Below are 24,617 nucleotides of genomic sequence, written 5' to 3' on the forward strand. Positions count from 1 at the left end.
GGCGGCCAACCCTCTCAGACTGCGTGGTTATAGAAACAGCTCGTAAGTTCAACGAAAGTGCCGATCAGTACTGCACCCGATCGATATTTACTAATGAGTAAAAAGTTTGAACGTCTCTATACAACGTTAGTTGCCGTATTTTCTTCCTCAATTGTGTAATTAACTCTGAAGCGAAATTTCATAATGACTACTTCTCATGATACTCATATTCAATCATCAGGTGAAAGTGCCGAACAGGCCAATGAGAATCGTCAAAGCGGCACAACCACCTCTACCCCAGATCCAATAGTTTGACAGCTTTCATCTTCGTCAGCAAAATTTCGTTTTATTCCCGAACAATTCAATCTTACTCGTCCCCTACCAAAAAGACTGCCTAGCCACCAAATAAACCATGGCGCACCATAAATGCCGTCGGGTATTTTCCAGCCGCAAATCATGGCCCCGACGGAAGCTCCAGATGCCAATCAGAGGCGCTTCGAGACTCAGATGATGGCCATCACCGTCGAATTCTATTGCTGCCGGATTATTATTACCCGCCAGGCGTTTCCGTTATCCTGTCCCTTCCGTTGCTCAATGGACAGCCTCGGGGCTTTCCACCCCAATCTCAGCTCCATGTTCTCCTAATTAGCGGAGATGGATCTCTCAGCCCGCCTTATCTCGACCTTTATATATCGCCATCAGCCGCAACAGCTGTAGACTCGTAGCTTCATCATCTCCAATAATCACCAAATTCTCCTCTCCTCCGACTCGTTGTCACCGCCGTTGGACCAAATGGGCAACTCAAAGTCAACCCCTCGATCCTCGTCACAGCCCTCGGGCCTTCGAAACGGCTTCGCCAAGACTTCTCAAAAACCTCAGATGGTTCAGAAGGCGCCGCAGGTTGTGGCAACGCCGCTGCCACCACCTACTGTACCAGCTGGACTGTTAACCTTGAGCGGCAAAGTCTTTGCAATCACAGGTGGCGCCAGCGGGATTGGTTTGGCGACTGCCCAGGTTCTGTCAAGACGAGGAGCAGTCGTATGCATCGCCGATGTAGATCCCGAAGCAATGAAGGCTGCTGAAGTCTACTTCACCTCGCTGGGAGTGCCTCACATGGTCACAAAGGTGGACGTTTCTAAGCGAAAGGAGGTTGACGCCTGGATCGAGTCGATTGTCAAGGAGCACGGCCGGCTGGACGGCGCGGCCAACGTAGCAGGAGTGATTGGAAAATACCACGGCGTGTCTCCAGTTTCAGAGCTCGACGATGACGAGTGGGATAGGATTATTGGCGTGAACCTGACTGGCACCATGTACTGCATGAGGGCTGAGCTCAGGAATATGAACGATCGTGGATCCATTGTCAACGTTTCCTCGATTCACGGTCTCAAGGGTAATTTTGCCCTTTTCATGTGAAGTTTCTTTGGCATCTTTTAATGCTGACTGTGTGTTATTAGGCTTTGCTAGACATGGTGCATATGACGCAAGCAAGCACGGCATCGTCGGTTTGACACGAGCAGCCGCCCTCGAGAACGGAGAGCGCGAGATTCGCGTCAACAGCGTAGCCCCAGGCGCCATATATACGCCCCTCATGCAAAAGAACTGGGATTTTTCAGGTCGACCAAAGGACGCCGCATTTGATGATCCCACGGCCTTTCAGCGACAGGGCACAGCTGAGGAGACGGCAAATGTCATTGCTTTCCTGTTGGGTCCGGAGAGCACGTTTGTTAGCGGAAGTGTGTACAAGGTAGACGGCGCGTGGATTTGAAGTATTGACGCCATAGAGGGGGAAATCTGGCTTGCATTGTATTGCGGCGTTATCGTTGTATTTGTTTCGGGACGGGAGTGGCCTTTTGCTGTTGTTGAAGTTTCAAGTTCCTGTCTGTCACATGTGTACAGAGCAAGAACACGCAGTTACATATGTACTTTCAACTTGTGTCTATTTATCAGATTGTTCTAGAAGCAGTCGAAGAACTTTACCTACTTTTATCTAACTTGACATCTGGTTAAAGTGGTTTCAATATAGTGGTACAGTAGCCTTTGTCTCATGCAATTCGGCCTAATTTACGTTTCCAATTGCATGGGTCGATTGTTGGGTATCGACTGACACGGCAATTGGAAGTTCATCTCCGTCTCCGCCTCCATCTCCATCTCATCTCCTCCTAGAATGTCTGCCTGGCCTTGTTCAGTTGTTCCCCGATGCTCCACAGGTGCATTAGCATCCCGTACTTCGCGACTCTGGTGCTAGTGCTATTCAACTAGGTCTTCCATGTCCATACGGTGATGGTTGTCAGGATCGGCGTCATGTGAATAACACAACAACAGAAGAGGAGACAAAGGGCCGCACTCCGGTTGGATAATTCTTCCGACGGAACAGACGAACTACAGCGATTGGCCGAATTATGCCCCCAAATTGGCCGTTCACAGTAGCATCGCGCGGTTCCACCCTCTCCACAACCTCCAACTATGGAAACCTGGGGAAACACGGCTATTCTTCTGGATCCCCGGCCGCAGAGGAGAAAAAAAAAATGACGGTGCCGGCATGAGGCAAAAGCCCTGGCAGCTTTTGCTAGAAGCTTGCTAGCAAGAGTCTGCGCGAAACCAATTGGGGCAAAATGGCCAAGCCTCATGCCATTTAGCATCGACTTTCTCCCCGCATTCTAGGACGGGCACCAAGTTGCGAACGATACTTGTACTGTACTGGATGATTGCAGTTGCTCTTTCGTTTCGTGTTTCATAAAAGGCACGGCCGTCCAAGTCCAGGCCGGAGCTGATGCTGGGTCCCCGCATAATAACCAGTCGCCAATCCGTCGGGTCCCCGTTGCGTTGACCCCCTGAGCCTCGTCTCTCTCTCCTTGAATCGTGCCCGGATATTTTAGCAAGTCTCCATCTTTTACGGGCAGAAGGGCAAGCCAAAGGTGGATTCCGCACCGCACGAACGAAAACATGGCAGCCGAAGCCGACGGTCAAGAACGGGATCGCCCTGAGCCTCTCGTCGCGTCATCGATGCACCGCAGCGAAACGCCAGACACGGAGCACGCCCGCCCACGAAAACGGACCCGTAGGGCTTGTGATAAGTGCAGTGCCTCGAGGACGCGATGCGATGGAGAATGGTAAGTCTGATGCTGCGGCCGGAGCTCCTCATCATTGATATCTGACTGAGATTTGTGCCCGCGTGCAGTCCTTGTCGCCGTTGTGAAGGTAAGCTTAGCAGCTGTTTCTGTTTCTACATTCTATTTTCCCCCATTGGAGCTTCATCTTACTTCATCTCTGCCTCATTGTTTCACTTTCAAAGCTTGGCGTATCTAACACGTTACCCTTTTTACCACTTTCAAAGACTACGGATACACCTGTCGTTACAATCGCGAAGTCAAGAAGCGAGGGCGGCTGCCAGCCTCGGCCACAGCCAACAACCACAATACCAACGGCAGCAGCATCAATGCCCGAAGAGACTCTTGGCCTCAATCACATCGACGAGGCAGCATTCGAAACGATTCAAACCTGGGCCGTAGCAGCAATGGCAACAGTAACAGCAACAGCAACAGCAATGGCATCTCCCAGGCGTCTTGCTCGTCTCCATCGGCCAGCATCAGCTCTAGCACCGTTGGACAGCATCCTTTTGCCGACACAGTGGATGCAACGTCGGCCGGTCCCGAAAGTGTAACCTTGGATCAGCGGGATCAGGTCACCGTACCTGACGCTCGCCAAGACATGCTGCATTCCATCAGTCAGCCTTACTCTTCAAGTCGAACTGCTCCTCCACTCAGCGTCCCGTCTCTTATCCAAGTCGGACTTCAACCGCCGCCTCCCCAGCGTTCCTCCATAGGCAATTCCCTATCAGTCAACGTATTTGACGGACAGTTTGCTGACTCAGAGGTCGTCTTGTCTGATGAAAGCGCTGGCTATCCCTCACCAGTTAATGGACGACCTCCTATCGAGACTGGAAGTGCACGCCAGCACAGAGGCTCCTTCAAGTCGACTCCCAGTCATGAACGGAACCGGGAGTCGTTTAGCACTGCTGCGACTGGTCACGATGCCGCGGGTCTCATGTTGGACTTCTTTCACAAGGCCCCAAACGAGGATTGCTGGTACAAGTTTCTTGAGCCAATCTTGCCATACATCCGCAACATCATTCCCGCCTCTGTTGCGTGCGATTTGCTCGACATCTTCCTGACCGATCCGGGGAGCTCCTTGTTCCGTGTCGCATCTCCATACATCTTGACCAGAGTCTTTCGTAAAAAGTCTATTGTACATCCAACAAATCCCAGATATACCACACCAGCGTTGTTGGCAACAATCCTATGGTGTGTAGCACAGACTGCTGATGTCATGATGCTACATGTCCCTGGCTCAAGGGCCAAGGTTGTTAACGATCTGTACGACTTGGCAACATCTCTAATATCCGAACGTGACCCAGATCGGTGGCGTCGAATTCATGGTGAGACAGACCCTATTACCCTAAAAATAGCCAGATCTAACAGCATTTCCTACTCTAGGTGGCCTCCGAGCAGAAAACGAGACACCGCATCCCAGGCTCCCCAATGCTCCAACTGTGCCAAAGACCACAGTGAACAACGAACCAGCTGGTGAGACTGACGATGTCCTGACCTTTATCCTTCTCTCCATCGCTGTCTCGGGCTCGGATTTCAAGTCGGACTGCTACAAATGGTGGTCCAAGGCAACGCGACTGGCTTTTTCGCTCGGTCTACACCGAGAAGATGAGCAATGTGCCGGACCTGTGACCCCTTGCGCAAACCCCCTTTGCTCATGCAAAAAAGACCAAGATGGCAGCATATATAACCTGGAGCTTCGAGAAGAGCGCCGAAGAGTCTTTTGGCTTCTATACGCCCTGGATCGCCACCTAGCCTTGTCTTTCAACTCGGCTCTAACCATACCTGATTCTTATTGCGAAGTTTATTGTAAGCATACTATGTTGTGTCTTCACCCTTTCACTAACTGTTGCTAATTCTGCTTTCAGCTCCGTTGCCTGAAGCTGTTTGGGAAAACCTCGATACAATTCCACCCAGCGAAATCCCCGCTCGAAGGATCGGACCGCCAACGACTGCCTCTGGATCTGCCTTTTTCGAATACTTTTTGCCGCTCATGGCGATTCTAGGCGACATTATAGAAGTCCACCACAGACGCCGTCATCCAAGACTGGCAGGTCTTGACGACTCGCACTCTGTAGCCGTCATCCAGGAACTCCTTTCCACCTACGAGCTCAGTCTTGCCGCTCTTTCGCCAGAGAGCAATGATAGCAGCACCATGCCTTTGCCTATCCATACCCCAAAGGGCATGGTCGCCGGAATGCCTTCGAGGCCATCCATCTCGCACCAGCATCCGCCTTCTGCAGCTCCGTACAACGCAAGTGATCCTTCCAAGATGCGGCTGGCGAAGGCCTATAGCGCTCACATTCTACATGTATTGCATGTGCTTCTGCACGGCAAATGGGATGCTATATCTATGTTGGACGACGGTGACGATTGGATCACGTCCAAGAGATTCAACGAGTGCGCGTCTCACGCCATTTCTGCATCACAATCGGTCTCGACTATCTTGACCATTGATCCAGAGCTAACATTCATGTCCTACCTTTTTGGCATATATCTGCTTCAAGGAAGCTTCATTCTTCTCCTATTTGCAGACAGGATGCCGCAATTGGGTCCCAACGAGTCGGTGGCACAGGCATGCGAGAACATTATTCGAGCCCACGAGGTGTGCGTTGTGACGCTGAGTACAGAGTTCCAGGTATGTAGAGCACTCCTCAATCTCAGCAACCCAGAAATAATGCTAACTTCCAGACAGAAAAACTTCCGTACGGTCCTACGATCCACTCTATACAGCGTTCAAGGCGCGGGAACTACGAATTGGGATGAGCATCGTTCACGACGCAGAGCTCTATCCTTGTACAGGTGGACAAAGGGAGCCAAGGGGCTGGCATTGTAGCGATGGAAAGCTACAGGGATGAATACCACTTCTACATCCAATGACTGTATACATGACTTGACATGTGATGAAATGCTTCTCAACAGAGGCCTTTCCGAATTGATACCCAAATTATGCTTGATTCATTTGTCTCGGCCGAATCCTTTAGAATAATTTACATCATGCCGTGAGGGGTCCCCCCTTGAGAGAGATCAATTCAGCCGAGAAACAAAGGAGATTTTATCCTTTCGGACTGTGCTCGTTCCGCTGCATTAGCAGGGGAAATTTTTGCCTCACCTGCATGAGCAAAAACCTGGGGTAAGATGCGGGGGAAGGAAAATCTCTAGATTGTTGGAGTAAAATGTGCGGATGGCGCCACCAACGGAGGAGGCTTCCATCTCAGGGCGTGTGATTCCCTATCGTGGGGGTCTGAATGCCGACGGTTATTTGATGACTTGATATATACAACTGAGCCAAACCCCCCTCATCTAGTTGGGATATAGAGTAATATTGAAGTGAAAGCACATGTAAAAAGAATTGGTGTGTAACATTATAGATCGGGAGGTTTCGGCTTGCATCAGCGATGCCTTGGTTCGTCGTAATTTGAACATATCGGGCCTATTCTGCTGAAGCATGAATGCCCAGTGCAACCAGACCCCATAATATTAGGGCGAAATGATCCTAGAAAAAACATTCGTATTTTTTAGAGTTGTATTGAAGAATAGGCCGGGCTTTGGTCCCTATTTGGTGCAAGGACAGGACACCATCACTAATCACCCGGGCTGATGCAGATGGGATGGAAAGGAGGTTGCATTGCAGATAGTCGGTGATCTGTTTCTCGGCGGTTCTTTTTCTCTCGGTAGTTCATTTTGGTGTATATTAATTAAGGAGAATAGACTGCCATTGCATCTTGCATGGGGAACGGAATATTGCTGCCTAAATGTCTGGGTAAATATACCAAGATAGGCTTGCAGTATATGCAGGTGCTGATGAATAGACAAATGCCTACAATAGTAGTCTTTCAATGCCTAGCATGGGTACAATTTTCGTCTTTTACAACGTTTTGAGAGTTTAGATACTTTAGGTTATTAGAGTAAAATTACCGTCTTATTGCTGTCGTTGAATGTTACATCGAAAAGCCGTTGCTAGGTAGGTAACCTGAATAGGTTTCATAATACCTCCCCGTTATTGAGTCACGTCTACTTTTTATTACAAGAGTCGATGAGAAGCTTATTTTAATATGAAAACTGGATGGATGTACTCCGTAAAGGGCAACTTAATTATTTCTCATGTTGTTTGGCAATGTGATACAGCGTGGAAATCAATCGAGGAGATTTCGCCTCAAGCCTTGGTAGAGTTGAAATGTTGTGAAACGTTTATTTAAAAATATGACACTTTGCATTACGACCAGTCTGTTCTCTACAAAAAAATTGGAGTCAAATTTATCAAGGAAACTTTTCTCTAAGCCTTAAGGGGGTTTAAAAATGCTATGAAGGACGCCGCCGCTGGAAATGCTGCGCACGAAGTCTTTACAGCATTTTCAACTCCCCCCAAGGTTTGAGGAAAAGCTGCTTTGGTAGCCTTGGCACAATTTTTTTTTTTTGAATAGAATATACCAATTGAATTATCTTTCACCCAATACTTTGGCAGCATTGTTTTTTCCCATCTAGGATTTGAGAGAAAAGAAATGATGCCCGTATTAATCCATAGACATAGACTGGCTGGCTATCAACCAGATACTTAATGCTCGGCACCGGAGAAAAATTAATGCACAGCCAAAAAAACGCCCCACTCCAAGCAACGCCGAAATGCCAGCTGCCAACAATTTGAACTTGGTCGCCTCATCCATCCAACGGTGCCGTGACAAATCCGCAATTGCTTCAGCGAGGGCACCGATACAACCGTCGACATGGTGTTGCAAGATCTCGGGCGTCGCATCAATGCGGCCGTTTCCAACCTCACGCGAGAGCAGAATCTCGACGAAAAGGTACAACGCAATGCATTTGCCCCGCGCTCTCGGAAGGCGAAAGTGCAAAACCACTGACTGACTGCGGCTTCAGGCATTCGATTCTATGCTCAAGGAGATTTGCGCCGCCCTTCTCGAGGCCGATGTCAATGTTCGGCTCGTCGGCCAACTCCGAAAATCGATTCGCAGTACCGTCAACTTCAAGGAACTGCCTCCCGCCGTCAACAAGAAGCGTCTAATCCAAAAGGCCGTTTTCGACGAACTGGTCAAACTCGTCGACCCCCATGCCGAGCCGTTCAAGCCCAAGAAGGGCAAGTCGAATGTCATCATGTTTGTCGGTCTGCAGGGTGCCGGTAAGACGACGACGTGTACAAAGCTGGCGCGACACTACCAGACAAGAGGCCTGCGAGCGTGCTTGGTTTGTGCCGATACGTTCCGTGCTGGTGCCTTTGATCAGCTGAAGCAGAATGCGACCAAGGCCAAGATTCCGTACTACGGCTCGCTTACGGAGACGGATCCTGCTGCCGTTGCCCGAGCTGGTGTTGAGCAGTTCAAGAAGGAAAAGTTCGACGTCATCATTGTCGATACATCGGGTCGACACAGACAGGAATCAGCCCTGTTCCAGGAGATGATTGACATTCAGGCGGCAGTCACCCCCGACGAGACTATCATGGTGCTGGACGCCTCAATAGGTCAACAAGCCGAGGCTCAGGCCAAAGCCTTCAAGGAGGCCGCCGATTTTGGAGCAATCATCATCACCAAGACAGATGGCCACGCCCATGGTGGTGGTGCCATTTCCGCTGTCGCCGCCACACACACACCCATTGTTTTCATCGGTACGGGAGAGCACATGCTGGACCTAGAGAGATTTGAGCCTCAGCGATTTGTCCAGAAGCTGCTGGGAATGGGCGACATGGCCGGACTGGTTGAGCACGTGCAGAGCCTCAACTTGAATCAGAAGGATACCATGAAACATCTACAGGAGGGTATCTTTACAGTGCGAGATTTACGAGACCAGCTATCCAACATTATGAAGATGGGACCACTATCGAAAATGGCCGGTATGATTCCTGGCATGAGCGGCCTTATGCAGGGCATGGACGATGAGGAGGGAGGCGCAAAGCTTAAGCGCATGATTTACATTTGCGACTCCATGACAGACAAGGAACTCGATTCTGATGGCAAAATCTTGATTGACGAGCCAACCCGCATGACACGTATTGCCAGAGGATCAGGCACTTCGGTGCGCGAGGTGGAAGATCTCCTGACGCAGCAGCGGATGATGGCTGGCATGGCTAAGAAGATGGGAGGCAACATGAAGAACATGCAGAGAGCACAGCAAGCCATGTCGGGTGCAAACAAGGCGCAACAGATGGCTGCCATGCAGAAGCGACTACAGAGTATGGGCGGTGCCGGTGGTGCTGGAGGCATGCCAGATATGGGCTCATTAATGAAGATGCTTGGCGGCGGCGGCATGCCTGGTGGAATGGACATGCAGGCAATGATGCGACAGATGGGCATGGGCGGTGGCATGCCTGGGATGCCTGGTATGCCCGGTATGCCAGGAGGAGGAGGCCGTGGACGGAGGTAAAGGAAGAGCGCTTGTGTCGCGTCGGGTATTTGCTTTCATTGTATCTTTGTTTCGGAGCTCCGGTAGGTTGGGCAAGTTTATGGATGACGGCTGGTTGCTAGAGCTCATGTGCATAGGTATCGGCGTTTGGGCAGTGATGAAATGATTGAATGGTGGCAGCAAGGGAAGAGAGATATCAAGTTACACAGCGTTGGCCTCTTGTTTGTCAGCGATCATGGACGCTTGCTTTGCTTTCTTCAGGTTGGCCGTCATGAGGATATACCAAAGAGAAAAACTTAATGTTGATGCCTTTTTGATATGTTTGCTTCTTGATATCAGCAACAAACTTATACAAACTTCTTGGTGTTTTAGTGATGTGAAATACTGGCTTAGTCAACCTGCAGCACAAGCTCGTGACCCCGCACACCTTAAAATGCTGGACTCGCGATAAGCCCACTTTTGGCATCCATCCGACTACGACGGTCCTGGAACTAAGAAGCTGCCCCACCGGTAAACTCAACGGATAGCTTACAAGCTAGGAAGAAGATCCAAGTGTCGTTGCAAATGTCCTCGAGAGGAAGAGGAAGAGGCGGTGGAGGATATCAAGATCGTGGGGGATCACGAGGAGGAGGAGGTGGTGGTTATAGAGGTGGCGGCGGGGGAGGTTATAGAGGCGGCGGGGGTCGAGGTGGTGGTGGTGGAGGAGATCGAGGGGGAGGTTCCTTTAGAGGAGGAGGAGGAGGAGACCGGGGAGGAGGAGGTTCTTTCAGAGGTGGCCGAGGTGGAGGGCCGCCTCAAGTCTATTCGTGAGCACCAGCATTCTCTTTATACACCACTATCATGGGGCCATAACGACTCATCACAGCGGCTACCACAGTGTTCCCGGCGGAACCCCCGCCCCCGATAAGACGGTGACCAAAACGGAAGATGCTCTTATAGCTCCGGCCAAATCAGTCGACCTAAGTACGCTCGGCCTACAAGATGTTCTCCCTCGCCGGCCAGCATACGGCACTAAAGGAGCGGAGGTTACCCTGTGGGCAAACTACGTCTCTTTGACCGCGTCGTCCAAGCTGGTCTTATACCGATATGAGATGTCTGTCACTCCGGCCGCGACTGGAAATAAGCTGACACAGGTTGTTCGCTTGCTATTGGAGGCACCAGAGCTGGCCGAGTATAAACATGGCCTTGTGAGTGACTTCAGGAAAACCATCCTCAGCCGACAGAAGTTTAGTGATCGGACCATCAACATCGCATATCGATCCATTGGACAAGACGAACCAAAGGAGGATGGTGTTCAGTATCAGGTCAAGCTCCATCTCACCAATACCTTGGCCACCTCAGAGTTGATAGAATACCTCACGTCGACGAACCCATCTGCCCAGTATGACGAAAAGCTGCCCCTCATCCAGGCTCTCAATATCTTCCTAAAACACTACGCCAAGTCGGGCGACAACCTCGTCTCCATGGGGTCGGCCGAAAGCGGATCATCCAAAACGTTTGCCATAGGTCAATTGTCTGATACATGGGATCTTGGAAACTGCCTCACTGCTATACGTGGCTTCTTTGCCAGTGTCCGTGCGGCTACGGCTCGTGTGCTTGTCAATATCAACGTCAGCCAGGCTGCATTTTTTCAGGAAGGCCCGCTGGATCAATTCATTCTCCGCCTAGGCACTCAGGGGGGGTTGCACAAGTTGCAGACATTCATCCATGGGATTCGGATCAGAGTGACTCACCTACCTGACAAGCTAAACAGACGTGGTAAACCCGTTTCGCGAGTGAAAACCATTTGGTCCTTGGCGACTACAAACGACGGGCAAGGCCTCAAGAACCCCTCTCGAGTAAAAGCGTTTGGAGCTGGGCCAAAGGATGTCCAGTTTTGGCTCACAGAGGATTCGAAAGATACAAAGAAGCAAGGTGGGAAAGGCGCCAAAGCTCAAGGAGGACAGTACATCTCTGTCTATGACTTTTTCGCCAAACGTGAGCCTCCCATCATGCCACGCTCATTGATCCGTCCACCATTAGCTGACATTCCCACAGAGCATAAAGTCTATATCAAAGATACTCAACTGCCAGTCATCAATGTCGGCGATAGAGCAAATCCCAATTACTTGCCACTCGAGGTTTGTTATGTGCTGCCTGGCCAGCCGTGCAATACCACGCTCAGCACGGCCCAGGCCCAGCAAATGATCAGGTTTGCTGTTCGTAAGCCGTTTGACAACGCTACATCTATTGTGACAAAGGGACTGAAAATTGCGGGCCTGTCTTCTGAAACAAATCCATTATTGGTGAGCTCCTGTTGCAATTCTGGCATCATCAAACGAACGACTGGCTTACTCGTTCCTCCCAGGCTCAATTTGGAATCGACATTTCTCAGGACCTCATTACCGTTTCGGGTCGCGTTATTGCTAGCCCAAAAGTTGGATACGGCCAGAACCGACAAATTCCCACGTTTGGGGGCAGTTGGAACATGCTACCAAGGGACTCTCCGAGTCTCAAATTCAGCAACGCCGGCAGTATGCAGAAGTGGTCTTGTGTCTACATTGAGATGCCCAACGACTATCCGCACGCCCAGACATTCACCAGTGCAGGCCTTACTGAAGTCTTGCGCAGCTTCCATGCCGTGCTGGGCGATACTGGTATCGCTGCCAGCCCGCCGCTTCAACCATTTCAACGACTTCAACTTAGTCATAACGACGACCCTGAACTCGAGGCGTTGATGAAGCGTGCTGCATCGTCGCTACAGTTGCTCTTCGTCATCCTGCCTGCAACTCCTATTCCATTGTACAACCGCGTCAAGTACCTTGGCGATGTGAAATATGGCATCCATACCGTTTGCAGCGTCGGCACCAAGATTGCCAACCCCAAGGGCCAAGACCAGTATCTTCGCAATCTCGCGCTCAAGTTTAACCTAAAGCTAGGCGGCAACAACCATCTCGTCGATCCCACACACTTGGGATTCATTACTGAGAATAAAACCATGATTGTTGGTATCGATGTAACTCATCCGACGGCCGGAAATAAGCAGGCTCCCAGTATAGCCAGTATGGTTGCTAGCATTGACCAGAAGCTCGGCCAGTGGCCCGGTATCCTCAGCATCCAGCCTAAAAGCCGTCAGGAGTTGGTTGCGGATCTCACTGAAATGTTAAAATCGCGCCTGCGTTTGTGGCGCCAGAAGGGCAAGCACTCAGATTTTCCGGAAAATATTATTGTATACCGTGACGGCGTCTCAGAGGGGCAGTATCAGCCGGTATTAGACCAAGAGCTCCCGTTGCTACGAGCCGCCTGCAAAGAGATCTACCCGGCACCAGATCAAAAGAAAGGCTTGCCACGCATGACTGTCGCCATTGTCGGCAAACGCCACCATACTCGTTTTTATCCAACTACAGCCGCCGACGCGGACAAGGGCGGAAACACCAAGGCTGGTACTGTGGTTGATCGGGGCGTCACGGAAGCTCGCAGTTGGGACTTTTTCCTCCAGGCGCACACAGCACTACAGGGAACGGCTAGACCAGCGCATTACTATGTTGTGCTGGATGAAATCTTTCGCTCACGATACGCGAAGACGCCTGGAAAGAACATAGCAGACGAGTTCACGAATCTGACGCAGAGTATGTGCTATGCATTTGGTCGGGCTACTAAGGCCGTGAGCTACTGCGCTCCGGCATACTATGCGGATGTGTTGTGCGAGCGGTCACGTTGTTATCTCAGCAGTTTATTTGAGTCGCCGCCTGCTTCAGAAGCGACATCGATGGTGGGAGGGGCTGCGGGTGGTCTCAATACTGGGGCATTGCAGCAGGAGGTGCAGGTCCATGAAAGGCTCAAGGATAGTATGTTTTACATTTGAAAGGAATTGCAGATTGCCAGTTGGAGAGGGATGAACTCTGTTTGGAAATTTCTTGAGCGAAATTGGATATCATTACTACTTGTTCTAGCATACCACAGATAGCAGATTGGATTAAAGATATTTTTTGGATTACCTAGTTGATGATCAAGTGTCGATTGGAAGAACACTTGGATGATTGTATGAGTTCGGTGAATTCGGTGAGACGACAGCCGGTCGGTGAAGCAGCCCGAAAGTGGATGGCGGGTCGAAATCTCGATGACCATGACAAGCGATGACGTTTTGATTGGGCTTCGTCGCAACCCCCACTCGGAGCAAAGGTGCCGGCTAAACAACGTTACTGCCAAGCTTGTTGCACATATGACGCTATTCACGGCTGTGGCCTCTTTGATTTGCGGGAGCAGACAGGGGGGACAAGCCAAGTGCAGGACAGGCAAGGACAGGGCAGCGGGATGGCAACGGTCCAGGGCAAGCAGAGCCACTGGAGCGGGTGGCGATGACGGTGGAAAATGTTGTGGTTGACGTCAGGAGGTGACGATCCTGGTGTTGGTGGTTTTGAGTGCGTGTTTGTTGGAAGGAGTGTATCATGATGATGAGTTTTGGGTTTGGGTTTGGGTGCTGGTGCTGGGAGATAAAGGGAGGTGCCGCTGCGTTGACTTCTAGTTGGACTTGTCTTTCTTCTGCTCAATCTCTCATCGCTTGATTTTCCATCATCCATATTGGGGATTGCTTGCTTACAGTCATCGGCCATGGCTCTCTTTGGAAACAGAGCTCGCGCCCCTGCGGGACAGGCCCCAGCAGCCAACACTACGACTACGACGCTGACGACGACGACAAAACGGAGATGGGGACTCGGCCGTGGTGGTGGTGGAGGATTTGGTCGTGGTCGCCAACACACTCCGTATGCGATGCACTCGCGTCCTAGCTTTGGACAATGGCTCAGAGTCACTTGGTTGGACCTCTTGACCATGGTGGCTATGGGAGCCATCGGCCTCGGTGTAAGTCGAGCATCTATCGGAGATGCAAACAAGTAACAAAGCTGACTCGAAGTTTTCCTTAGGTATACGAAGCCAAACCTGCGCCGACACGTTCATTCCCCGTCACCTTTTCCGATGGTGAAATCGTCTGGCCTGAGTTTGGCTACCCTCTCCGCAAAGAGATTGTCCCCATCTGGCTGGCAGCTTTTCTCGCCGCCGTTATTCCCATCTTCATCATCCTCGTCATGCAGATCCGCATCCGCTCATTCTGGGATGTCAACAACGGTGTCATTGGTCTCTTGTACTCCCTCATCTGCGCAGCCGTGTTCCAAGTGTTCTGCAAGTGGCTCATCGGAGGTCTTCGCCCACACTTTCTCGACGTGTGCAAGCCGGATCTGAGCCGCGTCACAACCTCAGGACTAGACAGAACCGGATTCCAGCAGATCTACTTCACGCGCGACATTTGCACCGGAGACCCAGACCAGATTGATGACAGCCTGGAGTCATTCCCCAGCGGCCACACCACCGCGGCTTTCGCTGGTTTCGTTTACCTCTCGCTGTACCTCAACGCGAAGCTCAAGGTGTTTGCAAACTACCACCCGGCCATGTGGAAGCTCATCGCCGTCTACGCCCCCATCCTCGGCGCGGTCCTCATCGGCGGTGCGCTCACTATTGACGAGTTCCACAACTGGTACGACATTGTCGCCGGAGCTATCATTGGCACCATCATGGCCTTTTCCGCATACCGCATGCTGTACGCATCTATCTGGGACTGGCGCTTCAACCACATCCCGCTGAACCGCGGCGTGGCATTCCCGTACACCGTGGGCAATGGCGACTTGTTCGACTCGACTTTCACGAGGCGTGTTGGATGGGGCACGGAGAGCTTTGCTGGAGGCACGACTAACGGTGTTGGCAACGGATATGGACACCATCACGGCAAGCATGAGTATGGATATAATAACGGCGCTGGATATACTAACGGTGCCGGTCATACTAATGGCGCTGGGTATACTAATGGTGCTGGATATACTAATGGTGCTGGATCAGCGGCCAATGGAGAGTATGCAAACCCGACGATGCCACGACGGGCGGTTGGACACCCTCCGGAGCAGATGGTGTAAGATGTTGGCATGAGAGTTTTAAACCACTCATTTTGTCAATGTCTGTGTCTTGAGAAACGTTTCTTTTTCTTTGTGTTGTACGAGAGATTGAAAACTTGGGCGTGTTGGGGTGTTGTTCGTGTTATTATTGCATCTGGACATGCGTAATGAGCAATGATGCTAATGAGGGCGTGGTTTTTCTGACAAGGTTAATGTTTTATAATACCCGCAGTTGATTAATTAGTGTACAGTTCTTTTGTGTAAAAAAAAAACATTTCTAATAATACTGTTCATTCAATTATCATATGGTGCGCAAAGTATTGACTGTTGGCTCATCTCATTCGATGCTTATTCCACGACTCTCTCAAAATTACTGTTTCTGCATTCCAATCTCATCTCACATAATTCAATCCCACCAAGAACAGACCCAGTACTAATACACAGGCGTCTGATCTGACACATGTCAAAATAGCCAAAAGCGACAAGACACCACAACCGGAGCTCCACCAGCCCCGGTTCTCGGCCCCATTCACACTCTGAAATTCCCAACCGTCACAAAAAAAGAGAAGAGAAGCATCTAGAAAATCATTCAGGCTATACTACTACTAATAAATAGTCTTGCAAACAGCTTATGTGATGCAAGAATAAATTGAACAAAGCCACCGGTCCGGAGGGCTAAGCAGCCCGCAGTGGGGGACTTGTCCCGAGTCTGGAAGCTCAGCTAATATTTCAGCTACTACTACTTAGTAAATAGTAAGAGTCAGAGGCCAAACTCGCCGAGCTACATCCGGATGACTCTTTTTTTTCTTGCTCCAATTGGATTTTTTTTTAAGACCAGCGCGGCGTCGAACTTTGTTTTCCAACTCTCTTCTTTCTCCTCTCTAACTACTCAATTGACATTGAAAGCTGTCCGTTTAGCTCTTTGCCGATCTCCAGTGTCTGACGTAGCTCGTCATCGTTAGCAAATCTCGACTCAACTCGAGATATCTCTCCTCTGCGATATCGCACTCGCCCACCGGCAGCAAATCCTGCGCTTCAACCCGCGAAATCCCGTCGCAATGGCTTCCTCCGGCCACATCCTCACCCTCAGCTGCCCCGACAAGCCGGGCATTGTCCACGCCGTCACTGGCATCTTCGCCGCAAAGGGCCACAACGTGCTCGACCTGCAGCAGTTCTCCGACCCCGTCACCAACAAATTCTTCATGCGCGTGCACTTTGGCCCTGCCCCGGACGTTGCCGATGCCTCGTCGACTGAGCACCTCGAGCCCGACTTCCAGGCCCTCGCCACCGAGTACAGCATGACGTACAACTTCCGGCCCTTGAAGCGCCGCACCCGCGTGCTCATCATGGTGTCCAAGATTGGCCACTGCCTCAACGACCTGCTGTTCCGCATGAAGACTGGCCAGCTGCTCATCGAGGTGCCCATCATTGTCTCCAACCACCCCGACTTTGAGGCCCTGGCCAAGAGCTACGGCATTGAGTTCCACCACATACCCGTGACCAAGGACACCAAGCTGGAGCAGGAGGCCAAGGTGCTGGAGCTGATCAAGCAGCACAACATTGAGCTGGTTGTCCTAGCTCGATACATGCAGGTGCTGTCGCCGAAGCTGTGCGAGGAAATGTCTGGAAAGATTATCAACAGTCAGTCGCAACCCTGTCGCATTGTCCCATTCCCATGCCCTTATGCTAACACAATGACCAACAGTCCACCACAGCTTCTTGCCCAGCTTCATCGGCGCAAAGCCCTACCACCAGGCTTTCGACCGCGGAGTTAAGATTATCGGTGCCACCGCGCACATTGTCACGGCCGATCTCGACGAGGGCCCCATTATCGAGCAGCAAGTCACCCGAGTCGACCACAGCATGGACCCCAAGAAGCTGACAGAGGAGGGATCCACGGTCGAGACGCAGGTGCTGGCGGCGGCGGTTCGCTGGTATGCCGAAGGAAGAGTGTTTTTGAACGGACACAAGACTGTTGTGTTCTAAATATGATGAATTTATGAGGGTGAAAAAAAGCGACACGACGGAAAGTGTAAGCGTATATATCTGGCGATGCATTAGCATCCGTACATAGTCCAAACTTGCTCTTACATACCCACAGCGGCATTAGACTCAGCACTTCCATATGCTTGTGAAAAAACCACTGATGTTTTCATTACCCGGCTCGGGCAGTCAAAAATCAGGGCAGCAATTTGACAAAGAGCGATGTTGGCGAATCAACCAAAGACAACTGCAGCGCCAAGACAGCCATCGCCGATGAATACAAGGTAGAGAGAGAATCCTGGCTTCTCATCTTGATTGGATTCTATTGATAAAAACGGGGCACAGGATTCCAAGTGCGGCCCTGCGACCAGTTGGGTGTTGAGGTAGGATCGCCGACTTCCGAAGCTAGAGGAATCAGAGGCTGCCTCTTGGATGATCCGTCTCAAGAACAAATTCAAGTTTAAAGCCCAGTAGGGGATTAACAAGCTTGGTGATGTCAGTTGGCATTGCCTAGCGCATCTTTGACAGGCCTGCTGGTGTTGTAACGGCAGACAGGCGATGAGGATGCGTCCAAAGTAGGGGGTTAGCACATAGTATATGCTGCCGATGATCCGATGATGGTCGCGCTCGGGCAGTATAAGGGCAGCACACCTCCTTTGTGGTAGTCTGACTTTCTGATCGATACCAAGACCGCAATACCGACGCCTTAAAAGCAAAGTATTACGGCCTTTTATCAGGCGCTGTCAAAATGGGCGGCGTTCCATCAACCCCCACCGACCGGACCCGGACCGTGCAGGTCATCGGCGCCGGCTACTCCCGCACCGGCACTGTATCCATGGCCATGGCCCTGGAAAGGTTGCTAGGAGAGCCGGTGATGCATGGAGGAACGCAGCTGTTTGGCCGAGAAGACGGTTGGTCCAGCCCCTCATGTTTCTTGTGCTCATGCTCACACTCATGGAAACAGCCTATGTCAAGCTTTGGTGCGACGCCTTCGCCAACCGCGATAATAAGCCCGTCCTCATGAAGCTCTTGCGCGAGGCCACGGCCGGCTTTGCTGCCGTCACTGATGTTCCCACCAACGCCTTCATTGCCGAACTGGTCGAGCTGTACCCGGATGCCAAGGTGGTGCTCGTGACGCGGGATCCAGATCGGTGGTTTAACAGCATGCAGACATTGCTGAAGGACGGCTATGGGTCAATGTCGGTGCTCAAGGCAATGCTGTGGCCGTGTCCTGGCTGGAGGTGGGCGCCAACATGGTTCAGATACCTACAGATTGTGTGAGTAGAGGCAGTGCGCTTGGCTGTTGTTTTTTGTTGATGTTGATATTCGTGTGCAGAGAATCAACTCGTCTTGGACCGGCAATGACTCGAGGTAGGTATAATTGTGCAATTGCCTGCAGTGACTCTGTTGCAACTGTGGTGCTAATCTTGGTAGACTCCATCCTCATTCACAATGAATGGGTCCGCAACCATGTTCCAAAGGATAGACTCTTGACCATGGACCTCAAAGAAGGCTGGGAGCCACTGGCCAAATTTCTCAACAAGCCGGTCCCCAACGAGCCATTTCCTCACGCAAATGATGGCGAGGCCATGCAAAAGTTTGCCAAAGGGGTGTTTCGCACGGCGATGCTGATTTGGCTGGGCATTTTGGGGGGCGCGGGATTGTTTGCGTGGGTTGGGATGGCAGTTTGGAGGAGATCCTTGCTGTCGTCGATTTGATGAAGCTAATATTCGCCTAATCTACAGTATATGAGTGAATGAGTGAAGAATGAGTAATGACATGCGAATATCGAGAACATCGGCGGTCAGTCATGCAAGTGATGGTGCAAGTCGGCAGTCACTTGAAGCGCCGATGGAGTGCGAGTGACTTGCAGCAACAAGGCAGGCAGAGCTGATGCGTCACGTGAGACGACATGCCCAACATGAAGCTGTCCGAGGTACAAAACGCACATGGAATCGATAAGGGATAAGGTGCCATCCATTACGGAGCAGCAAATAAAAGAGTTGGTGTTGAAACCGTCTATTTTGCTTTGTTTGTTTTGCATTGAATTGTTTACAATGTTCCCGTTCGGTAGCCGGGACATTGATTGACTTCTGCGCTGGTCTGGATCCAGCCAAGCGTCATGTAGCTACGGAGTACATGGTTCAAGCCACTTGTTTTGTGCGTCGATTGTTGATGCCTTTGGGGGCGTAGTCTGAACGTGTGATTGGCTGGGTTGGAATTAACCGTCAGCATAACACGAGGAGCTTGGATGATGATTACGGAGCGCTGGAAATCATGTTCTAATGCACGTCCAAAGTATCTAAGCAAGCAAAGTTCAATCGTCGGCGGAGAAACAGAGAAGCTATTGAGTGAAGCAGAGAAAGTTGTATGTACTATATCTCATGAGATACTCACTCACTCATACACTTACACGCTCACACACCATACTCAACTTATACCGTCAATAGGTTCATCAAATCTCATTTTTTAAATCACCCATCATCAATCGTCATCAGCATCCCCACCCTCTTCTCGCTTATGTGCACCCTTGCTGGAATTAAACAAACGCAAAAAATCCCCCATCTCGTCCCGCCCAATTCTGCCATCAAATCTCAGCTCGTCACGTCACGTCACGTCAGTCACGCATCGCCATGCCCCCTTTACGCCCACTAATATGAACTGCCAGCACAGCACAGCACACAGCACAGCATAGGTGCTTCTCGCTGGGCATCAGCGGCCTGTTAGTGGTCAGCATGCATAGCATAGCACCTCTGTAGCGCAATCCATTGGTTCCATTTCCATCCATTCTATTCATATGTTAGGCTTCAATCAATTATCCAGCACAGTTCATTTGAGTTGAGCAGCTGATGTCCCGTGCTTTCGCTCACTGTAATCAGGTGGCGGCGCCTCTGTAATTCCGGCCCGAGCCTTTGTTTCCCTTGAGAAGATTAACGCCAGAAATAAATCCCCCCAGACCAAGACCCGGACAAACAAACCCCTGCTAGGCCCAATCTGTCTTCCACCATTGCTCTCACCACCCCTCATCCCATCCCATCCCATCCCATCCCAAAGCCAAAGCAACTCAAACCTCGACATTTTGACTTTGCCCGTTGACCTGGACTGGACCCGTTTCCTTTGTTGACTTCTTCTTCGTTCTCTCTTTTCTTCCTCTCCTTCTTTAATCTTGCCCCTGCGCAACCGCCCGCCCGCTGATCCCCGCGCCGACGTGACGAACGAGCTGACTCCAATCCGAAACCCGACGAGCCTTACAAACCAACCAATCCAACCCGCCCTGCTTTCAATCTCATTCCGCTCCTTCATTTCGCCGCGCCCCGTCGCCTGCCGTTGTTCTACCGTCCTTCTCTCCCTTTGTTCAGCCTGGATTCACCAACCATCGTCGCGGCCCGCTCAGACCAGCTCCACGACGCTGCCGCCGTCGAAACCACGGAGATGGATATTTCTCAGCAGCAAGACTTTCTTCCCCCACACGAGGCCGACATCAGCCAGGGCCCCGACGACACCATGGGCGGCTTCGACGGCGCTTCAGAGGTCGCTTCCAGCAATGGTGGCTTCCACCACCAGCAGAGCCACTCGCTCGACCACAGCCTTGCCGGCAGCCTGAGGCAGGATGAAGAGTCCCCCAGCCGACAGACTCCGCCCGTGTCGGGATCGCTTTCGAGACCAGCTAGCGGCTTGTCAAACCCGGCACCTCCGCCATACAACGACTACCGGCCAAGCTCAGGCGACCAATCCAACGGCCGGAGCCACGTGGTGATCAAGGTCGGCATGGTTGGCGATGCCCAGATCGGCAAGACGTCGCTCATGGTCAAATACGTGGAGGGAAGCTGGGACGAGGACTACATCCAGACGCTGGGTGTCAATTTCATGGAAAAGACCATTTCCATCCGCAACACCGAAATCACCTTTTCCATCTGGGACTTGGGCGGCCAGCGCGAGTTTGTCAACATGCTGCCGCTAGTGTGCAATGACGCAGTCGCCATCCTCTTCATGTTTGACCTGACGCGCAAGAGCACGCTCAACAGCATCAAGGAGTGGTATCGCCAGGGCCGCGGGTTCAACAAGACGGCAATTCCCGTCCTGGTCGGCACCAAGTACGACCACTTTGTCAACTTTCCAATCCAGGATCAAGAGGAGATCTCCAATCAGGTAGGCTGTTTGTGATGGGAACACATTGCAGGACGATTTGCTGACAAAATGCCAACCTACAGGCGAGACGATTTGCCAAAGCCATGCGGGCATCACTGATTTTCTCAAGTACAAGCCACAGCATCAACGTGCAAAAGGTGTGATTGCTTTTAAGCGCTTGTGCTTGTATGGCGGGAAACTAATCTGATTATAGATTTTCAAAATTGTCCTTTCCAAAGCGTTTGATCTCAAGTGCACCATTCCCGAAATCGAAAACGTCGGCGAGCCATTGTTATTATATCAGTCTGTCTGATGATTTGCAGCCCTTTGCTCCCACTTCAAGGCTTGACTAGACTCCCCTTTCTTGTTCTTTTCTCGCCAAGTCATTTCTTTACGATAATACATTTTAATGGATGAGTGCTCGCGCAAGCCGTCCGTACAAGCGGCATCAGCAGAAGAAAGAGCACATGCATTCAGACTAGCGACGCAGATGATGGCGGAATACCATTACCCCCGAGGACGAGAAACAGCCATTCGCCATGCACAACAAAGACGACGGGTGACGGATTGCGCATTTGTAGCAAACCCCTTTGAAAGATTGTCTTTTTGCCATCTTTACCCTTTTGCTTTTATACTCGAATTACTGCATCCACGGCACCGAGCATCCAGGAACACCACGATGGACTACCTCTGGTGATACAACAACGACGCTCCTCAACGGTGACCAAACGCAGACGGCGTAATAGAGACGCTGTGAAAGCTACACAGAAACATTGAGACCAACAACTGCCTGAGCATTAACTAGTTTGGATTCGGAGGACACCACCAGGGAAGAGAGACGGAGGTTACTTGTATTTTTTCCCATCTTTTTTTTAACTCCTTTATTCTTTTTTACTCGTTTTTATCTTTTTCTTTTTTACTATCAACTCTACTTTGAAACAGGGCTCGAGGAAAGGGCACACTATACGGAGAACTAGAAGGGAAAAAAACAGGGTTGTGAAAGGGCGCCTCTGCTTCTTTTTTTTAGACAAGCGCAATGAGAACTTTTTGCGAAAAGAGAGACGAGATGGCGAAATTGGGGGGACATGGCTGGGCCAGTGTTCTGAATCTTACTTTTAGTTAATGTGACGGTCCCATGAAATATGCTCATGTTTGATGGTGTGAGATGAATCCTTATCTAGTCTTTTTTTTATTCGTTCTTGTTATGTGATGATTGATTTGGATGCTGAACCTCCATACTGAACCTACATGCTGAACGTACATGCTGAACGTACATGCTGAACCTACATGCTGAACCTACATGCTAAACTTGCGTGGTAAGCCTACATGATGAACTTGCGTGGTGAACTTACATACTGTGAACTTGCATGCTGTGAACAAACTTCGGGGATTTACGATACCGTGATTATATGGAGCTTGAATGCCAAGCTCACTACATACCTAGACTTGGTAGTTAATTGTTCCCATTTGTCCCCAGTCCCTGTTTTGTGTATCCCGTACATGTGTAAAGCTCAAATGAGCCAAGTGTCTCGACGAGCCAGAAATGATCTAAATGCAGCCGATGCCCCTTATTAGCCTACAGATTCCTGTGCCGTGAAGAGGTGAGATGTTCCTTTTTTTGTCCTTTTTTGTTTAGTATATCTCCCTGCCCCAACTGTTCTCCTCACTCTATCCCCCGCGGATACCCATCGTACCTTTAGTAACCCTGACGGCCAGGATCGTTCGCAGCCTGTCCCTCAGAGCGGTAACTCTTGGGCCTCGAGCCACCAACACTCATTCGGGGATTATCAACGACAGCTCGAATGGTAGCGTCGCTGTCTCTTCCCCAAGTGCGCACCGTGGGCGTAGGCGTCTGCGGGAGTTCGATCTCATTACCACGAGCAAGAGGGTGGGATTGACGCGGCGCAGCTCGCTCAGCGGCGTACTCCATGGGCGGCTCAAAGTCGTACTCGGTAAAGGCAAATCCACCACTGGTTCTGTGGGCAGGAACTCTGGCAACAGTGCCTTCGAGAGGAATCTCCATGCGCTCATTGTGGTGCTGGTAGGCATACTCGGCAGCAGCAGATGGTCTGGTGCTGACTATGCCTGCACCTGCATCTCTGTGAAGACCGATGGGATACTGTTGAGCTTGAGCCTGAGATTGAACCTGATTCTGACCCTGAGGCTGAGACTGCGAATGGGTAGTGATTCCCCTGAGCGTTTCTTCCGAGTCCGTCGCCCAGTACGCCCAAGCATCAAAGTCATCATCCACCTCGACAAAGCCGTTGATGATGGCAACGCGACGGCCGTGGGAGCCAGAGACGAAGATGGAGCGGAGACTGTATGCGGGAGCAAGGTTGTTCAAGGTACGGTTACGACGAGGAGGTTGCTGGTTCTCGGGGCCGCAGCGGATGCAGTCCTTGGGGATGAGCAGATAGGCGATGCCGATGAGGATGTTGAGAAAGATGAGGACGGCCATGATGATGGCGACAACCAGGTAGCCGGTGGAAGGTCTTTGTCCCTCCATGATGAAGCTTGCTTTGAGAGGTAGAACTGAGAAGTTTTGAGTGGTTTGCTTGCTGGGATGCTTGTGGTGAGGGCGTGCAAAATTGCTTCGGGGGGGGAGGACGAAGCTTGCACAAAAGTTTTGGGAAAGGAGGAAAAAGAACGACCACGCAGATTTCCAAAGCACCCCAAGATAAGATGGAAAGAATTTTCTTTCGTTTGTTTGTCTTCGTTTATTTCGTTTGACTAAGCAGCACAATCAGTTCTTGCCATCTGGTACTGTCGCCTGTTCAGCTGGCAGCCACCTGGTCAGCTATTCCTGCCTCTTTTTCCTTGGTGGCAGCTGTCGTCCATTGTTCTTGGTGTGAAAATACAATGACAAATTATATAATATAGAGAATAATAAGTAAAGCAAGCTCGAAATTCTGCTTGAAATAGTTATGCTATCTTGCTTGAAGAGCTTTTGGTGTTTTGCTGAGATATGTAGCATTTTACACCATCTATACAGCCCAGCCACAGTAACATTTACAAATCCCTACTCTGGGCATATAGATATTGCCGTAAAATCTCTCCATAGACTACAATATCAATACACTTAACCCAAACTCCTATAGAGACCAACATTGATATCAGATTCAACTTGTATAAAAGCCACTAACCAACC

The 24,617-nt window shown here is 50.8% G+C and overlaps 9 protein-coding genes across 9 annotated transcripts; 8 read left to right on the forward strand and 1 right to left on the reverse strand.

Moving 5' to 3' along the window:
- Positions 1-386: 386 nt before the first annotated feature.
- Positions 387-1,970, forward strand: V8C40DRAFT_234239 (SDR family NAD(P)-dependent oxidoreductase). Its single transcript, XM_083213567.1, has 2 exons — positions 387-1,369; positions 1,434-1,970. Exons 1-2 carry the CDS (start codon positions 772-774, stop codon positions 1,742-1,744), a joined length of 909 nt encoding a protein of 302 aa, XP_083078390.1. The 5' UTR covers positions 387-771; the 3' UTR covers positions 1,745-1,970.
- Positions 1,971-4,023: 2,053 nt separating this feature from the next.
- V8C40DRAFT_272667 (transcription factor domain-containing protein) lies at positions 4,024-5,922 on the forward strand (the record flags this gene model as incomplete). Its single annotated transcript, XM_083220383.1, has 4 exons — positions 4,024-4,414; positions 4,473-4,895; positions 4,955-5,724; positions 5,782-5,922. 4 exons carry the CDS (start codon positions 4,024-4,026, stop codon positions 5,920-5,922), a joined length of 1,725 nt encoding a protein of 574 aa, XP_083078391.1.
- A 1,822-nt stretch (positions 5,923-7,744) lies between these two features.
- Positions 7,745-9,776, forward strand: V8C40DRAFT_234242 (RNA-binding signal recognition particle subunit SRP54). The gene is made up of 2 exons (XM_083213568.1): positions 7,745-7,888; positions 7,962-9,776. Exons 1-2 carry the CDS (start codon positions 7,811-7,813, stop codon positions 9,456-9,458), a joined length of 1,575 nt encoding a protein of 524 aa, XP_083078392.1. The 5' UTR covers positions 7,745-7,810; the 3' UTR covers positions 9,459-9,776.
- A 347-nt stretch (positions 9,777-10,123) lies between these two features.
- V8C40DRAFT_234244 (argonaute/piwi family protein) lies at positions 10,124-13,392 on the forward strand. The gene is made up of 3 exons (XM_083213569.1): positions 10,124-11,414; positions 11,475-11,722; positions 11,785-13,392. Exons 1-3 carry the CDS (start codon positions 10,529-10,531, stop codon positions 13,279-13,281), a joined length of 2,631 nt encoding a protein of 876 aa, XP_083078393.1. The 5' UTR covers positions 10,124-10,528; the 3' UTR covers positions 13,282-13,392.
- A 107-nt stretch (positions 13,393-13,499) lies between these two features.
- On the forward strand, positions 13,500-15,650 carry V8C40DRAFT_234245 (phosphatidic acid phosphatase type 2/haloperoxidase). The gene is made up of 2 exons (XM_083213570.1): positions 13,500-14,276; positions 14,339-15,650. Exons 1-2 carry the CDS (start codon positions 14,028-14,030, stop codon positions 15,377-15,379), a joined length of 1,290 nt encoding a protein of 429 aa, XP_083078394.1. The 5' UTR covers positions 13,500-14,027; the 3' UTR covers positions 15,380-15,650.
- A 373-nt stretch (positions 15,651-16,023) lies between these two features.
- Positions 16,024-17,458, forward strand: V8C40DRAFT_234247 (formyltetrahydrofolate deformylase). The gene is made up of 2 exons (XM_083213571.1): positions 16,024-16,999; positions 17,064-17,458. Exons 1-2 carry the CDS (start codon positions 16,417-16,419, stop codon positions 17,342-17,344), a joined length of 864 nt encoding a protein of 287 aa, XP_083078395.1. The 5' UTR covers positions 16,024-16,416; the 3' UTR covers positions 17,345-17,458.
- A 245-nt stretch (positions 17,459-17,703) lies between these two features.
- Positions 17,704-19,327, forward strand: V8C40DRAFT_234249 (sulfotransferase family protein). The gene is made up of 4 exons (XM_083213572.1): positions 17,704-18,252; positions 18,306-18,618; positions 18,678-18,712; positions 18,776-19,327. The coding sequence occupies exons 1-4, from the start codon at positions 18,090-18,092 to the stop codon at positions 19,057-19,059; spliced, it is 795 nt and encodes a 264-aa protein (XP_083078396.1). The 5' UTR covers positions 17,704-18,089; the 3' UTR covers positions 19,060-19,327.
- Positions 19,328-20,320: 993 nt separating this feature from the next.
- V8C40DRAFT_104922 (Ras family GTPase TEM1) lies at positions 20,321-22,112 on the forward strand. The gene is made up of 3 exons (XM_083210714.1): positions 20,321-21,490; positions 21,553-21,627; positions 21,684-22,112. The coding sequence occupies exons 1-3, from the start codon at positions 20,774-20,776 to the stop codon at positions 21,780-21,782; spliced, it is 891 nt and encodes a 296-aa protein (XP_083078397.1). The 5' UTR covers positions 20,321-20,773; the 3' UTR covers positions 21,783-22,112.
- Positions 22,113-23,165: 1,053 nt separating this feature from the next.
- On the reverse strand, positions 23,166-23,975 carry V8C40DRAFT_272673 (uncharacterized protein; the record flags this gene model as incomplete). The annotated part of the gene is made up of 1 exon (XM_083220384.1): positions 23,166-23,975. One exon carries the CDS (start codon positions 23,973-23,975, stop codon positions 23,166-23,168), a length of 810 nt encoding a protein of 269 aa, XP_083078398.1.
- Between the last annotated feature and the right edge of the window lie 642 nt (positions 23,976-24,617).

Source organism: Trichoderma camerunense (assembly GCF_050948025.1).
Source record: "Trichoderma camerunense strain CBS 138272 chromosome Unknown V8C40scaffold_2, whole genome shotgun sequence".
NCBI classification, from domain to species: domain Eukaryota; kingdom Fungi; phylum Ascomycota; class Sordariomycetes; order Hypocreales; family Hypocreaceae; genus Trichoderma; species Trichoderma camerunense.

Bases quoted from the DNA above. Each gene is read 5' to 3' on its own strand.
- V8C40DRAFT_234242 (XM_083213568.1), top strand. From the start codon at position 7,811: ATGGTGTTGCAAGATCTCGGGCGTCGCATCAATGCGGCCGTTTCCAAC. The intron at 7,889-7,961 runs GTACAACGCAAT...CTGCGGCTTCAG, and splicing joins AGCAGAATCTCGACGAAAAG to GCATTCGATTCTATGCTCAA.
- V8C40DRAFT_234244 (XM_083213569.1), top strand. From the start codon at position 10,529: ATGTCTGTCACTCCGGCCGCGACTGGAAATAAGCTGACACAGGTTGTT. The intron at 11,415-11,474 runs GTGAGCCTCCCA...ACATTCCCACAG, and splicing joins CTATGACTTTTTCGCCAAAC to AGCATAAAGTCTATATCAAA. The intron at 11,723-11,784 runs GTGAGCTCCTGT...CGTTCCTCCCAG, and splicing joins CTGAAACAAATCCATTATTG to GCTCAATTTGGAATCGACAT.
- V8C40DRAFT_234247 (XM_083213571.1), top strand. From the start codon at position 16,417: ATGGCTTCCTCCGGCCACATCCTCACCCTCAGCTGCCCCGACAAGCCG. The intron at 17,000-17,063 runs GTCAGTCGCAAC...AATGACCAACAG, and splicing joins GTCTGGAAAGATTATCAACA to TCCACCACAGCTTCTTGCCC.
- V8C40DRAFT_104922 (XM_083210714.1), top strand. From the start codon at position 20,774: ATGGATATTTCTCAGCAGCAAGACTTTCTTCCCCCACACGAGGCCGAC. The intron at 21,491-21,552 runs GTAGGCTGTTTG...GCCAACCTACAG, and splicing joins AAGAGGAGATCTCCAATCAG to GCGAGACGATTTGCCAAAGC. The intron at 21,628-21,683 runs GTGTGATTGCTT...ATCTGATTATAG, and splicing joins ACAGCATCAACGTGCAAAAG to ATTTTCAAAATTGTCCTTTC.
- V8C40DRAFT_234249 (XM_083213572.1), top strand. From the start codon at position 18,090: ATGGGCGGCGTTCCATCAACCCCCACCGACCGGACCCGGACCGTGCAG. The intron at 18,253-18,305 runs GTTGGTCCAGCC...TCATGGAAACAG, and splicing joins GCTGTTTGGCCGAGAAGACG to CCTATGTCAAGCTTTGGTGC. The intron at 18,619-18,677 runs GTGAGTAGAGGC...ATTCGTGTGCAG, and splicing joins TTCAGATACCTACAGATTGT to AGAATCAACTCGTCTTGGAC.
- V8C40DRAFT_234245 (XM_083213570.1), top strand. From the start codon at position 14,028: ATGGCTCTCTTTGGAAACAGAGCTCGCGCCCCTGCGGGACAGGCCCCA. The intron at 14,277-14,338 runs GTAAGTCGAGCA...AGTTTTCCTTAG, and splicing joins TGGGAGCCATCGGCCTCGGT to GTATACGAAGCCAAACCTGC.
- V8C40DRAFT_234239 (XM_083213567.1), top strand. From the start codon at position 772: ATGGGCAACTCAAAGTCAACCCCTCGATCCTCGTCACAGCCCTCGGGC. The intron at 1,370-1,433 runs GTAATTTTGCCC...GTGTGTTATTAG, and splicing joins CTCGATTCACGGTCTCAAGG to GCTTTGCTAGACATGGTGCA.